Source organism: Alligator mississippiensis, chromosome 2, assembly GCF_030867095.1.
Source record: "Alligator mississippiensis isolate rAllMis1 chromosome 2, rAllMis1, whole genome shotgun sequence".
Taxonomy (NCBI): domain Eukaryota; kingdom Metazoa; phylum Chordata; order Crocodylia; family Alligatoridae; genus Alligator; species Alligator mississippiensis.
The window spans coordinates 201251618-201268076 of record NC_081825.1 but is presented as its reverse complement, the minus strand read 5'-3'; the positions used below and the strand labels follow the sequence as shown (position 1 = coordinate 201268076).

Genomic DNA, 16459 nt, shown 5'->3' with positions numbered 1-16459 from the left:
AACAACAGAGACAGGCTGTGCTCTGCCTACACTATTTCAAGTCAGGTATGGCATTTTCTCAAGTCTCTGATGTTAAGCAACTCAAGCATATGTTGATGTGTCTGTTTTGCCAACCCACTTTCAGCTGTCACCAGCCTCCACAGAAAATAATAATACACACCAATTATTTCCATAAGGAGATAATTGATATACAGGAAGATTCATTTACAGGATTTAGAGTTTAGGGAATATAAAACCACTTAATCTTCTTAATTTTTGTTCCGCATATCATCTTTAACATAGACAATAAAACATAGTTCTGATTTTCAGGTGCAATTTTATTGTGGATAATAACACAGCTTCCAGAAAAAGCACAGGAAATATTGATACAGTAGTGTCTCTTTTATGTATAGGGTATATAAAATACAACTTTATAAAAGCAACTAAACCTGCAGCTGAAGTCATACATGTGAATTTAGATAAACCAATACTATGAGATATATACTTCCTATAACAAGTACTGAAATGTTTTTGACTTTGTTGCACATGTAACGAAGTTAATCTTGAACTTTAAAATCAAATAATGAAATGGCACTAATAATACTGCAGAACATATAGTTATAAAACTATTAGACATTAAATAAACTCTTTCTTACTGGGTAATGGGTAAAAGTACAAATATAAACCCAAATGCAAAGAATTTAGTCCTAATAGATGTTAAATGACTCATATTTCTTTGGAAGGTAGAAAGTTTGCGATGCTGAGGCATGTATACTTTGGCTCCATTATCTGCTTAAAATAGTCTATTTTGCATGTGACCACATTAAAAAAATATTCTAATCTAATTTCATTTTGTATGAAGAATTTAATCTGTGACTTATTTTTACACTGACTTTAAAAACCCAGTAAAAGTTCTCACGGTAAAATGATATACACCACTCAAGAATGTGGCAAAAAAGGCTACAAGTATTATTCAAGGCACTACTCTATCCTGGGCTGCATGGCACAATTAGAGGTTTCAAGTGAAGATAACGTTTTGATAGGAGGTCAAGAATACCTGAAAACAGGCCTATAACTGATACATGATATACTGGATATTCACATATCTTTCTCTCCAATGAAGTACAACCTATCACCTACCTCATGACAGAGAATGCTCTGGTCTTTTGGTCCTTCATGGCAGGCTAACTTTCTGTCAGCCTTCTGTGGGCTGAAAAGCCTGTTGGCCCTCATATCACAATAAGCCCATAGAATGTCAATGCGCTCTCAAGATACTGTCCTTTTTAAAATACTATCACTAACCTAGAAACTTTCATCATTTAAAAATAATTATAATTAAAGCTACAATTGGCTTAAAGCTTAAACTACCTCTATGCCACTTATATGAACTATGGGTCAAATACTGTGTTCAGTTGCACTTTTTTAAGTCAGAAATAACATCACTGTAATTGATGACAGAATAGGTAGATTAACACTTACTTTCACATAAGGAAGGTGCAGGTCCAATGTTAAGTGAAAAAAACCAACTAACTAGAAGAATATTACTTTTTTCTATATTTTCCTATATCAAAGTAATAAATATTATATATAATTTGTATATTAGATTTTGTAATCCTTTTATAGCCTATTTAAATCTCTACTATCAGAAATATAAGCAGTGATCCACTCTTATAGGTCAGTATGTAAAATGTGTTTGTGTTTAAAAATAACATACTATTCTACGTTTACCCTGCATTCTCATATCCATAGGAGAAGCTTTTCGTTTACATGAAGTTTTTGCTGTAAAACAGATGTTCATGTAACAGTTTAGATTAGGTTTGCAAAACAGTGAGATTTTATGGTACCAAGGGTCAGACAATTACAGTACTGTAGGTATTTAACAATTCTGTGCATTGATTTTTTTTTAAAGATAGAATTAACTGATACACACAAAAGCTAATTATGTCATGACCAGAGCAGCATATGAAAAGAATTTAGACAAATGCGCAACTGGAGGCAAACAATTAGTCTTGCTATTTCTAACCTTTTATCTATGCATATATAGAGAACTCTCTTCCTGAAAGAAAGGACTGCTATGACAATAAGGACAATGAAAATATATCCACTTTGCTTATACGGGATGTTCAAAATATGTCAGATTGAACGATCTTTCTAACTAAGATTTGTAGAAAAAAAATGGTCCTAGCATTCTGACTGTTACTAGCATATAGGACTGCAAATGGACAAATGACATGTCAAGTCACTGATGGAGGGAAATCTGAAACTTTCTGGCAAAATATTAAAATACATGGAAATTACTGCTGATGCATGCATATACTATATATCATGATTGACTGATAAACTATGTATTTTTATTTTTAGCTTCCTAAGAGGTAATTAAAGCTGGGTGCATCTACATATGTGCTTTACTGTGCAGTAGACTAATCTATACATATGCTGCAACAAGGGTGCAGTAAATTAATTTAGTCCAGCACAGGACAGTCCTGTCAGACAAAGGTATTATCTGACGGTGGAGTAAATTACTGTGCTTAAATGCACGTGTAGACGGTGACATCAGGATTAGTTTACTCCAGCTTAAATTGCACTGAAGTTTATTCAGTTGCACATGTTGACGCACCCACTGAGATGTGGAACAATGGAAAAAGATCTGATCATATGTACAAATGTGTGTATTGTGATTGGGGGCAACAAGTCTCATTATTTCCATCTCAGACGGTGGACAGATGAAACTCTACAATATAAAAGGGAGCAGGGAAGAGAGTACAACACCTGCAGGTGCATGTCAGCTGATCCACTGTAACTCTTGTGTGCCCCTAAACAGGGCTGGTTTAAACCAGTATGAAATGGTGGCTATATTACTGCTTCATCTGTCCATGTCCTTAAAAAAAGCAAATAAATATTCTTTTCTGAATTTCTAATTTCAGAAGCTTTAGGGATTTTGGCGCAAAGTAAAAATTGCTGTGTGTTTAAAAGTCATTACCCAAAATGTAGGAATATCTAGATATTTCTAATGAAGATATTTGGAATGTATATAACTGTACTGACTCTTTAGTTCAGGGAACATCCTAGTTTATTGCCCTCTGAACTAAATACTGACCTTTTCTTTGCCTCAGTCGATATTTACCTTCAGAATAAAGAATCTTTATAACCACCTCTCCAGAAGTCAATATCTTCTCATTATTTAACATCACTTATTATCCATCAAAGATAATAATCACATAATTTCTTGGCTTGATTTAACACTAATGATTTCACTGGAAAAACTGTAGACAGAAAAAAACTACAAAATAAAATATTTTATGTTTTGTATAATAAGTAAAATAAAGCTGTTACTTATATTGCTTATTAGCATTGCATTCCTTCAGATAAACAGAACATAGGCAAGATTATTTTTTCACCTCTACCAATTTTACAGTGGTATACATCAGGCTTCTTAAGGCCAGAATAGATCACTAAGACCATTTAGCATGATTTTCTGTATAACACAGTTTTCCCCAAAGTCAGTCCTTCCCTGAATATATGTAAACGCTGCTGAACCAAATAACTTGTGGTTAACTTACCACATTTTCTTCGGAAGAAAACTTATCATAAAATTTAAAATGATACTTAACTCACAACTCCTTTTGGTAACCAGACTTCAGTGGACTTGTTCCTGATTTATACCAATACAGTGAAATTGCCAACATGGATGGCAATGTCTATGGGTATCTATACATGAGCCAGGAGGCTGCTCCAATGCACTGTAATTACAGTGCGTTGAAGCAGATTTGATTAATCAAGTCTGCTGGAATGTGGCAATTACTACACTTCAGCAGCCCCCCGCATCTCATGCATCAGTGTCCCCATGATTATAAATGATGGCAGGGGCGTTTTATCTGAAGCTCATTTGATGAGCTTTAGATAAAGTGCTCTCGCCACCATTTTTAAGTGCAGGGACGCTGACACATGAGGTGCTCTGGGCGCTTTAATTAGTGTGGCTCTCAGAGCCCCCTACTCCCAGAGCACATGTAAAAACACCCTATGTGCCTGGAGCCTGAGATTGGGAGGAGAAGAGAATTTTGTTCCAGTTTCATTTTCCTTTCTTCATTGATATTGCAACTGAAAATGTAAAAACATTACAGTTTAGAAATGGAACGTTCTTTTGCATATCCGTGGAAATTTCCCTTCAAAAAGAATTTCAGCAGGTCCAAATCTAAGAACAATGTTTGGGATTTTAAAGGAGTAGGGATGTTTGTGGAAAATATCAGTCTTATTTGTATGTTTTATACGCCATCAGCAAGACAAATCAATCATGAAGTAGCCAAGGGGGCAGAACATGACTAATTCTTTGTAATTAATCTAAACTAGCAGTTATGTCTTAATGTATAAAATAGGCTATAGAGTGAAACAGGTTATTAGTTGTATCATGTATTACATTTATATATATTTTTTCTAAGGTAAAGGCAAAGGACCAGATCCTATTCCACTTCTATTACGTGCAAAAGCTGACAAAGAATATGGACAAGCATTCATTTGTAGTGCTGTCAGGTGCTTCAGAACTTTGCAACATTACAAAAGTATAGCACTACTGGGGGTGTATAGTGCTATACTTCCAGACATCTAAGTGGACAGTGACAAAGTTGCCTCAAAGGCAAGCTGTCCAGCTGGAGGATGCTGGGAGAGGGAGGACTGCTCCTTGCCCCCAGGAGAGTCTGATCATGGACTACCTGCCCTCTCCCCTGTTGGGGAAGGAAGTAGGCTTTCAGTGATCAGCTAGCAGTTGCTAAAAAGCAGCAGCTGCCAAAGAGAGGCAGCAATCACCTTTAGGGATGGCTGGGGTGAGGAGAGATACTCTTTTTACCCCTGCGATCCCTGGTAGTACAGACATTCAGTCTCCTGGGAGAAACTCTCCTGGGAGTGAGTTAACTCTGGTTCTTCCTGAGTTATCTTTCTCCTAGAGCGGCCATTTTTGCTCTAAGAGAAAAAGCTTGAACTGCATGCTTGTTTTCTAATGAGAGAACAGTGATTCTCTTAGTAGAAAGTGAGTATTTGTTATTTCCCTTTATTTCTGTTTTCTACTTTTACTTTGGAGGGTAGGGCTAAAGATCCTACATTTAGGAAGGGGCTGTATTATTAAGGTACGTTCTAGTGAAATTTTTACTTGGAACTAAAGGTCTTTTTACGCACAAAATTAAATGAACAAGCTATTCTGAGTGCTTTTATCATGTATATTTAAATCAGAACATCTCATTATTACAAGTCTGAAGGAATAGGTAACTATGTCAGTTTGTACTTTAGGAAGAACCCATCATCTTAGCTCCACTATGAGTCATCACTTCCTATATCTTTACAGGCACACTGTTAGTACAGTGCCCAATACATACTGTAGTGAACATTATAGCAATACAATCTTCCCTCCAACTAGAAAAATATTTGTACATATTTGTGAAATTAACACACAGCTGAAGAAAATGTCCTAAAATTGATTCAAAATTCCAATCTTATTAAAGTTATCACGTATTTATGTTGTTGTTTTGAGTATTTTAGCGCAGTGGGAATAGGGGGATTTTACTGACATACGGATTTTCTCAGGAGGTACCTAAATTGTTTTCTTCAAATTTTTTGTTTCACAACTTTAGTTAATTTTACATAGCTCTCATTTTAAATATAGTGTATCGTAAATATTTTAAAACCATCAGTTCAAAAAGAGAACTCCTGTGAAATGATTCAGCTCCTTGAAAAATACGAATGATGCAAAGGAATGATGGTGACGAATGTGACTGTCAGAACAGGTTGCTTCATTGATAGATATTGATAGGTCCCAAATCAATTCCTCATTCCACATTCCTGTATTTGGTAAATAAATTGTACAGCACTCTCAGTGTGGACTTCAAGTCACAATTTACAATATCTAGAAAAAGACGGGGGAAAGAAGCATTACCCCTTTATAACTTCCAAGAAATAATTAAAAAAAAAAAATATATATATATATTTGCAAACGTTTAAGGCACCAACCCAACCATCACTTTTATATTGCAAATGACAACAGACAGACAATTTCCTGATTTGCTAATATGACCAAATGGTTAGAGGCTGATATGCAATAATTTGCACCCATGATTATTTGCATTAAAATACATTCACAGTTGATTGTGGGAGAAAAATTGCAGATAAAAAAACTGCAGGTAACTTTAAAAACATTTGGCACCCAGGGTCTCATCCTACAATGGACTTGTGCCCATATGCAATGGCTGCAGGACTACGCCCACTACTAACTCTGTGGATTTATCTATATTAGGGACAGATATTTTCATCACAGCTCAGGTTGATAGCATTATAGTTTACTTCATACTGAAGTGAGAATTTTCTCCATCAGGCCTGGAGGGGAAAAACTTTCAATCATGTGATCTCTCTATTTCCTAACAGAAGAGTTCTCAGGATTTTAATGGAAAAATCACTTTGTAAAAATATTTTTGACTATCCTGTTAAAATGTTTATAAACTTCCAACACCTCAATATTATTCTACAGAATCATTAAGACATCTTAAAAAGGTAGCATTTCCATTTAGTTTTATAGATCTGAATCCTGTCCAGTTCATATAGAATTCTTTTAAATTTCTGTAGAAGCATGATTATTTTAGGACTTTTCTGGAAAGAGCTCATGTCTATGGCTGATCTGTTAAATGAAGGTGACACCTAGAAAAGCCAGTTCTTGGCCATGACTCTCCTTTATAATTCTTCCTCAGGCAATGATTAGGTGATATGAGTTGAGTACAAAGATTCCTCCAAGAACTAGGAAGCCTTTACAGCTTCTGGACTAACAATCTTACTGTCTCTTTTGTACTGGATCAGTCCCTTAATTGTAGAATTACTTGTTCTGAAAAAGCCACAATTTCATTGTGTTTTTTGTTCATTGTTTTGAAATTATTCTCTCATGTAGCTTCTGATTTCATTTGCACTGCAACACAAACACTGTACCATGCTACACGCTGTCAAGACCTTAAAAGATAAAGGCTTTTGTTAGAAGAGTTATGGACAGAATTTCTTGAAACACTATGTGTACTGTCTATGTGCTGTAGTAACTGTTTTGAAAAGAGCCATGACAACTGGCAAACAAAAAAGCCCAAACATTAGACTTTTAAGTCTATACTGACTTCACTGAGAAGCATACTCCCAAGTTATTTAGGTGCTTTTGAAAAATTGAAGGCTTCTATTTTTTTAAAAATTGGCCAATGACATTAAACATCATATTTAAAGAAGTCACTTAAATTCAATGAAGTAGTAAAAGGCACAAATAAAGTGGGGAAGAGAACTTTTTCAATATGTTGCAAATATTAGAAATAATCTGGGCACTCTGAAAAAGTCATTAGTATTCAATATCATATTTTCTGATTTTTTTGTAAATATGTTTTTCATATTCTGAGGCACTTTGCAGCATTTTTTCATCAAGAAAATGCAGAGGCCATGTAGGAATGTGAAGATTACTCAGTATACACATTTAAAGCAAATTCCTTCTCATATTCTTTTGCTCACTGGATATTTTAGGCACGGGCATTGTGCCCAATGTAACAACACATAAAACAGATGTGTATTTCCATTCACATTGGGCAGGAAGTTTCATATTAAGCATTTCAATAATTGCATATGAAATGTTATATATATACTGAAATGTTTCTATGGTTGATTTATACTGGAATGGTTAGCTGCCCCTGGAGCAGCAAATACCTGAAAAATTGAATGCCCTAAGAATTTTAAACCTCTGCTGAGAGTGTGGAGTCATAGCTACTTTGTTTTCCTTGGATCCCGAAGTTTCAATATTTTCCCCTTCTCACTTTTACTGTCCTGAACTAACAGTATTGTAATACAGTTGCTGTCAATTTAGCTAAGCAGGACTGCAAATGATTGTCAGAGCCATTATAAATAGATAAACTAGGACCAAATAGGTTCAAAATATGGAAGGAGATGAGAAGCCCAAATGGTTGTTCCTCTGTCAGTTTTTTTGGAAGGGGAAAAGGAAATCCCTGTCTATTTCCCTTCAAAAAGTGCATCCATGGCTGGAGGGTTTACATGCCACAATAACCCAGCCTAGATGCATGCATTTCCTATGGCAGTACATGGCTGATATCCTGGTCCCATTTTAGTTGACAGTAAAACATTTATCTTTAATGGGACCAGTGATTCTTCATCGGGGTGCTACACAGTGTTAGCATTATTAGGTTTACAAACATGATTCACAAGACAGACCCAGAGATTTCAAATAGAAATCCATAACTGTTGTCTTTCCAAATTCTTTGCAACAGTAAAACTGCTCTATTATTTTTCTGGAGTCAAAAAAAGTGAAAACTAAAAAAGTTTGATTTAGACTATTATCCTAGCAACAAAAAGAAGGCAACTGTGGATCAGATCTAACCCCAAATTTATATGCTTAGGTTCTCCAGTCAAAGGCAAGTCCATGAATATTTGATATTTTTCTCTTCCTTCTGTAACATATAAATCTTCTGCAAAACTCTTTTAATTAGATTGCCTACTAAACCGTTCAAAATATGCAAAGGTGGGATGGGAGGTTATTTACATGTGTGGTTGATTTCCCATTTATTATTTTATCATTTTTCCTTTCAACAAATATTATATTTTGTTACTGGTATACAGTAGGCCAGTCAGGGAATGAGAGAACAAGGAGATTTCTACATCCTTTGCATAAGCACTTCTACTGGCCAGTGTGGAAATTACCAAGGAGGATTGAGGAACACATGTTGAAAAGACTTTTCTGACAAGAAGCAGCTTACATTCCCATGCAATACTTATTGCTGACTGCAAGAGAGCTGGCCACAAACCATTGACAATTTGAGCACTCTAGATATATCTTGCCTTTCCACATGTGGGTTAGAAGGCTTTTGTGTACCCTTCACCCTACTGGGAAGCTATTATACAGAATATGACTTCACTTTCTGATAAGACAATACACAATAAATACAGTAGGATACCTTCTGGCCTTGGTTTTGGTTTTTCCAACCCTCCATCCTGCATAAGCTCAAATGAGAAGGACACATTAAGGACCTGGCAATATAATGAAGACATTAATTATTGAAAATTATTTTCAGCCCAGTGTACAGTGTCAGCATAGGTTGTGTTTTAAAGACAGATGAGTCAGATCCTTAGCTGAAGGAAAGAATCAAGATTCCACATATCAGCTGAGGGTGTGACCCAGACAATTCAGAACAATAATAATTGTTCTACATATTACATTTGGGAAGAGCAAAAATAAAATAACAGCACATGGATGAGTACTGAACTGAACAGAAATTGGTCTCAACTTTCCATGGAGAGATAAGTCAAACTGGAAGTTATAAAATAATTAACAAAAAAAATAGCAAAAAAGCAATGCTAAGTTCCATATGTTGCTCTGTATTGGAATCGTCCTGGAAATCAACTGCTATTGAGTGTGAAGACCAAGGGCATTGTGTAAAGTTGTATATTATACTTACAAAGTTACATGATTCATTATTTCTAAACAACATGAAACTTCACTACGTTCAATTTCTGTTTCTCATAACTTGATTTTGCTACTGTTCCACGCACATACTTCCTATTTAAATCAATACTGAGTACAGCTCAATGGCAACAATACACACTGGCGGCCAATAAACAGTTAATATTTGCTAAATAGTTAATACAAATTTTCCCTCGAGTCAGAAGTGGCAATAACTGTGGCATTTCAAAGACCACTGTGTGGTAACTGCTTACCAATAGTGATCAACACAGTCCTCTTTTGAATGGAGGTACAGTATATCCATCTAACACAAAAAGGTTTGCATGATTTGTTTTACAGGATATGTTTTTCGTTATATAAATACGAAACTCAACAGCAGAATTACCTTTTGTTCAAAACTATCAGGAGTCAAGAAAAAGCTGTGCAGAGGTACGAAATAGCCTTCCAGGAGACCCATTAGAAGCACGAGGTACACACCGTCTGCAAACTGTCAGAAGTGCATTCTGAGTACATTTTCTAAAATAGTATTTTACTGTTTCATTTGATAGACCATATAGATATTGCCTAACGCAGAATGGTTAGGAGACCAACCTAAATATTTTCAACCATATCCAAAAAATGCCATCTATTTTGACTTCTCATGATTATATCAAGTTTTATATTGTGTTATGCTTCACAGTTCAATTGATCTCATGCTGGAGGTGTGTTAGAATGCCACTGAGGTCAGCAGGTAATGTGCAGTTAAAGCCAGAGACTGAGTAGACTTGGTAACAGGGCAGAGGAAGTGAATTCACCCCTGAAGGAAGATTTAAGCTGATGGGGTTGAGTTCCTATCAGTGAAGAGTAGACGATTAGGAAGGACCCACTGATACAGCTGCGAGGTCTATACCTTCAATTTAAATCCTATTGCCCCTGCAGGAGAGGCTCAGCTCTCTTCCACAAATAACCTGTGACATGACACATAACCGCAGAGCAGGAAAAAACAGAATAAATGTAAAAGCTAATTACTGCACAGAAATTTCAGTAAGTTGGGAAGAGGGGAGGGAATTAAAGAATCAAGAGATTTGTCCAGAGGGCAGTAAAGTCCATGTTAATCTATTTTATAGTGTAAAGAATTACAGGTAGGTGATGTCTAGCTGTTATGGTACTGCTATGTTGCATAGAGAATATAACTCCAGATAGCTTGTACAGGGTTTTAAAACATATAACTGTAATTCTTTAAACATTTTTTCTCAACATTTCAGATCACATTCCTTATTTGGGACTATGACAGTGTGATAACTGTAGACCTTTTTTGAACAGATACAGTACATCAATCTAACATAAAAGGGCAGGCATGGCATGTGTGTTATAGTTATGATTCAAGTTCCGCAAGATCATTAACGTTCTGATTTAAAAAAAAATATATATATTATTTTTATACTTGTAATACATAAAATCAGATGATTGGATTTTATCTGAAGATGAGTTAAGACCACGCACAAAAATATTTTTGCCCAAAGGGAACATTTCTCAGTCATTCCTGATTTCCTCTAAAAAGAGATTTAGAATTGAATAGCCATTTCAATCTTATCTATAGCATCATGAACACTGCCTATAACATATCTTCACTTAATCAAATTCTGTTTATCCAATTCCCCAGGTCATCTGAAACAACTCATGTCTCCCTGAAGCAGCTCATCCTTTCCCTGCTGTTAGAAGAAAAAAAAAAAAATCAGCTGCTCAGCTAAGCAAACTGAATAAATGCTTTAATAGTTGCAGGGCACAGTTGATTAATAAGAGTTCATCAAGAAGAAAACAGTGGAATAAACAAACACACTTAAAAACAAGACTTTCAAAAATATGAGACTTTACAGGCTGCCTCCCATTTGATTTCCTTCATCTTACAAAAGCCATACCATTGGGGGATGTAGACTCAGTTAAACCAGTGTTTCTGAGACTTCCTTTTAATAGAAAGACTATTCTGCTGACACTACACCTTTAATTGGTAAACATGTAGACAGATGTCCCTTCTACCTACTTCAATGTGTAATTTCTAGGGCTGTGCGAAGCTTTGGTTGCTGATTCAATTTGGAGGAGATTTGGCCCGATTCGGTGGCTGAATCTCTGAATCCAAATTGAATTAGGAGACCCATTAATCTCTCTGAATTGAATTGGAAGCCTCCAATTTGATTCGGAGAGATTTGACGATTCGGACATAGACACAGCTTTATATGTTTTTTCTACAAACCTCAAGGTACCAGGTGGCTTGTGAACACTGAGATGCTGGGGCAGATGGAGTGTCCCATGGAAGTGCGGGGGGATCCCCAGCACGCTCAGCAGTGGATCTGGAAGTGGATCAGAAGCACTTCTGGTCCATTTCTGGGTCCGCCATGGAGTATGCGGGGAACTGGTGACAGTAATCCGAATCAGTGAATCAAATCACTGTCCCCCGAATCAGACCAAATCCGAATCAAATACAGCCCGCTTCGCACACCCCTAGTAATTTTCTTGTGGCAACCGCGTCGTTTGCAAGCAACAGGTTAATAGGAAAGAGTTTAATGTATTGTTAGTCACTTTGAAATGGATTTAGTGCCAAAAACAAGAGGAGCAGCAAGCACCAGGGCTGCCTATACACGTGCTTGTTCGCGTTCTAATTAGAATGCATCAGAGCAGACTCAATTTAATTAAAACACTCCAGCATCACCTCAGTCACATGTTTTAAGCCCCCCATGAATTTAAAAATGTCTGTGGGGGCTCTTTATCTAAACCTCATCGAATGAGTTTGTGATAAAGTGTCCCGTGGCCATTTTAAAATGTGTGGGGGCTTAATACATATGACAGTGAGCCATTTTAATTAGAGCAACTTTCTGGGAACTGTTCTAATTAAAATGCACCCCTCCCACCCTCGAGCACATGTAGAGGCAGCCCAGGTGACCCTGTGTGAATCTTTCAAATCTAGAGCCCAATCATGCTACTACTTAAACTTGAGTATTTTGGGTAATTATTGTCATGTAAACAGTCCCAGTGAAAAGTCTTGATGCCATCCAATGAGATTGTTTATGCATAAAGACATAGTTAGCCATGTTAGTCTAAAGTCAAGCAGAAGGCAGGGTAGACATGCACCTTGTAGACTAACCACCAAAGTGTACGTGTACCCTGACCTCTATATGCATAAACTAAAGACAGTGAGAATGCATTTGCCAACTTGGAATTTGACCAGAACACCAAGACAACATTACTAACTTCTGGAAAAAGAATCATGGGATCTTTCATGATCAAAATTAGTCAATAATTACCTTATTAAGTGTAATGGTAATTTTAATGCTAATGAAGATATAAATCTGTTAGAGCAAATTCACATTGGGTATGTCTACACATGCCCCTACAGTGCCATTGTTATTGAGCCATCATTAAGTACTTCCATGAGGAAGTACTAAATGATGGTGCAGTAACAGCCCATACTGCACCGTGCATGTACTGTGTGGTTATTTTTAGTTATTATGTCACCATAGTGGTGCACTATACTGAGGGGCATAGCTGCAGAATCACTATTTTTGCCCACAGATGTTATGTCGCCATAGTGCATTGCAACAGTGATGTAGCATCATGTGTAGATGCGCCCAGTTATTACTAGAAACTGCTGACTGTCTTTGTTGAACAGGTTTTTATCTTTACATGAAAGACATATATATAATTAAAATAATCCTAAAAAGGTTTCTGGATGAAATAATGATTTCCTTAGAAATGGCATAATATGAATCTACTAAGACCTTTGATTAGGTTAGGACAGATACAATATAGTTCAGCCATCCTTATTAATTAGGACTATGCAATCCTACCTGTGTTTCCAGTTCTGTAACTTCCAAATTTAACTTATTCAGGTGCTTGTTGACAAAAGTGATGAGAGTCTGAAACATGAGAACACTTTAGTTAGGGCATAGAGCAGTTCTAACTTTTCCGGTAATAGTTTATTAATTTAAATCAGCAATTCATGCAATATTCATTGCTCCTAGATTTAGTAGATTTCAAAAAGAGGAACATAACTGACAATCACATAAAACAAATAATGAAAACATAGCTATAAATACACTGGTTTCTCATCAAAGTATCATAGTCAAGAGTTGCGCTATTAGACTATGCTTAAAATTGATAGAAGCTGAAATACTTGAGGTAAGATTACTGGCTAATCCTTTTGGCTTTAGTGAAGCTATGCTAGTTTAGACCAGCTGAAGAGTTTTACATAATATACAGTTCTACGGCAAATTTCTTTACAATGGAGACTTCTGTATCTTTCTCTTGGTCTGTTTCAAGGAAAAATACTGATTAAAAACAATAAATATACCATTGACAATAATCACATTCTTTTTCAGTGTAGTTTTAGTTTTATCATGTTACATATATGTGCTCTTTAACACACCAGGAAAACACTTTCTAACCTTTTTCACAACATTGAGCTTGTCTGGAGCATGGTCAAATAACGTGTCAAAAGCATCCCGTTCTGAAAAAATATTCAAAGAGGTTAATACAATGAGCAACAGTTATCCAACTGCACAGTGGGCACATCTACATGTTCATTAATGTGCTGTAATTGGCACTACTGCACATTAACACAAATTAACACTTTTTAAGTAATGATAATGCACAGTAGACTAAATCTACTGTGCAATAGCATGGTTGTTGCCAGCCGTGCTAATGCACAGTAGAATTAGTCTTCTGTCCATTAAGCATCTCGTGTAGACGTGCCCAGTAAAGACTAATTAAGGAATATAAATCTTAAGGACAAAAGCATCATCAAAATCTTTGAATTTAGTTTGTGCAGCAATAACTTTCAGAAACTAACTTTCTCTTAAATTATCAACAATGCTGCTTTTCTTTACGTATAAAAATCTAGGTAATTAGTTATAGATAGAAAGCCACATTAATTCAAGCAGAAGAACATGAGTTTGCACTTTTTGTTACTGGGATAAGAACATTTTGCTTTGAGGGCCAAAAACACATACAGTGATACTTACTAGGGCTGTGCGAAATTTCACTGGCCGTTTTGTTTCGACTTGGTTTTGACTCATTTCGAGGTAGAAACAGCAAAATCAAAAGAAACAAAGGGCCTTGAAACAGCCTCAAGGCTAGTTGAAACGTTTTGAAAGTTGAAATGATTCATCCATAGCACTGGGGATGGAAGTCAGTCCAGCTGAGCTAAGTTCCCATCCCTGGTGCTGGATCTGGCCAGGGATCCCCAGCCAATTGAGCGAAATATCGAAACAGAGTCGAAACAGCCTCACTGTTTCGACAAAGCAAAACGGAACAGCTGTTTCAAATCGAAATGAAATTTGATACGAAACACTGTTCCATCCAAACCTTGAAACTCAAGGTGAAACGGAGCGGTGCCGTTTCGCACAGCCCTAATGCTTACCCTGATTTCTGACATGGTTGTATTGCTATTTTCACTGCATTCAGAAAAATTGTCATGCCACAGTTATAATAGGACATTTTGTATTGATGAAATGTATTTTTGGGACATTTTAGGTTGCAAGAACTGCGCCCCCTCCACCCCCGACAAATGATTACGTTTCTAAACCAGTTAATCTCTAAGAGTACAGCCACACATGCAAGCATGTGCACTTGCAGCAGCTCAAATAGAAGAGGTGTAACCTTGTCGTGGAGCAAACTGTGCCACTTGGGGCAAAATAACACTGCCTGGCTCCTCCTGGATCTGCAGCCAGGGGGAGCTAAAGCTCGTGGCCAGCACCTGTGCTGTCCCCAGCAATATAAAAAGCTACCCTGTCCTGGCCCCATCAGTACAAAAAGCTGCCCTGGCAAGTAGCTTCAGGGCTACTCGCTCTCAGGAGCTTCTGGGGCCCAGCCAATTGGTACCTGGGGATACTACCCCTTGTGCCAGCTAAACTGCTGAAGCAGCCCTGAGAGTTCCCTGCACCCTCTACCCACTGCAGTAGTCTGGCAGGGAGGGCTACCACCTGGCTGTGACCTGCTGCGCACCTGCCAGCCTCGGATGACCCTTTGGGCCAGCTGCCAGTGGGCTGTAGCTGCAGAGTTGGCCTTTGTGCGGCACTATTGCCAAGTGTGCCCCCTGCCTGGCCATTTGGGCAGCTATCACCCGGAAGATGTTCCAAGTGTGGTGACTTGCTTTGAACTGTCAAAGCATGTCCTCCTGGCCCCAGTTGGCCAGGAGGTCAGCCACAGCCAGCTGGGTCCAAGGTGCCAGCTCTGAGCAGGCAGGGTCCTGCTATTGGCCACCCTAGCAGGAATTCTGGTGTTCCCTATTGGAAAACTGAAAAATTCCTGATAAAAAAATCCCAAAGTCACTCTGTAAAATATGCCAAAATCCATGTTTCTCCACAATTAAAACAAAAGATTATATATATATATATAGAGAGAGAGAGAGAGAGAGAGAGAGAGAGAGAGAGAGAGAGAGAGATCAGTTAGGCAATGTTTTATTGCTATATCTACAGTGTTAAAGCAATTTGGAAGACTACCAGTGTCTCCATCATAATAATAAAGTGAATTCTAAATATATGTTTCATGAATTCATGAATATATATTTTGCTGTCCCCCACAGAGGGGGGGGAGGGGGTTCCCCCCCCGACGCTGGGTTGTGGGGGGCAGAGATGAGGGGCTCAGGGTGGCCAAGCGGGGAATGGATCATGGGGCTGGGGGAGTGGGTGGGGCCGGCAGGGGTCCCCTCCATGGTCCCCTCCCCCCCTCCCCAGCCCCCCAACCCCTTACTTACCAGCAATGGAGGCCGGGTCCAGCTCCCTGCTGCTGGCATGCTGCCTGCCCTTATGGGCAGGCAGCGAGCTTCAGCACCAGGGTGAGGGCTAACCATAGAGACACTCTGGCAGCCAAAGCGTTTCTATGGAGGACCTAGCCTCCAGTTGCCTCAGGGCACAGTCCCAGACTGTGCCCACAGTCCCCTGCCCTGCTTTTTTCTGTGTAAGATTTTTTTGACCCCTGGATGTCCAGGGGTCTAATTTTGTACCTGCACTGCAAGTCTGCAGTGCAGGGAACATTTTC

The 16459-nt window shown here is 37.8% G+C and overlaps 1 protein-coding gene across 2 annotated transcripts in view; it reads right to left on the bottom strand.

Moving 5' to 3' along the window:
* Positions 1-296: 296 nt before the first annotated feature.
* PARVA (parvin alpha) overlaps positions 297-16459 on the bottom strand; it is a 112651-nt gene continuing 96488 nt past the window's right edge. For both annotated transcript variants that reach the window (XM_006267792.4, XM_019477002.2), the window contains exons 9-13: positions 13867-13928; positions 13270-13338; positions 9834-9935; positions 8943-9015; positions 297-5869 (exon numbers count right to left, since the gene is read on the bottom strand). In XM_006267792.4, the coding sequence (XP_006267854.1) occupies positions 5793-5869; positions 8943-9015; positions 9834-9935; positions 13270-13338; positions 13867-13928 (383 nt within the window). In that variant the 3' untranslated portion in view covers positions 297-5792. The remainder of the gene's footprint in view (positions 5870-8942; positions 9016-9833; positions 9936-13269; positions 13339-13866; positions 13929-16459) is intronic.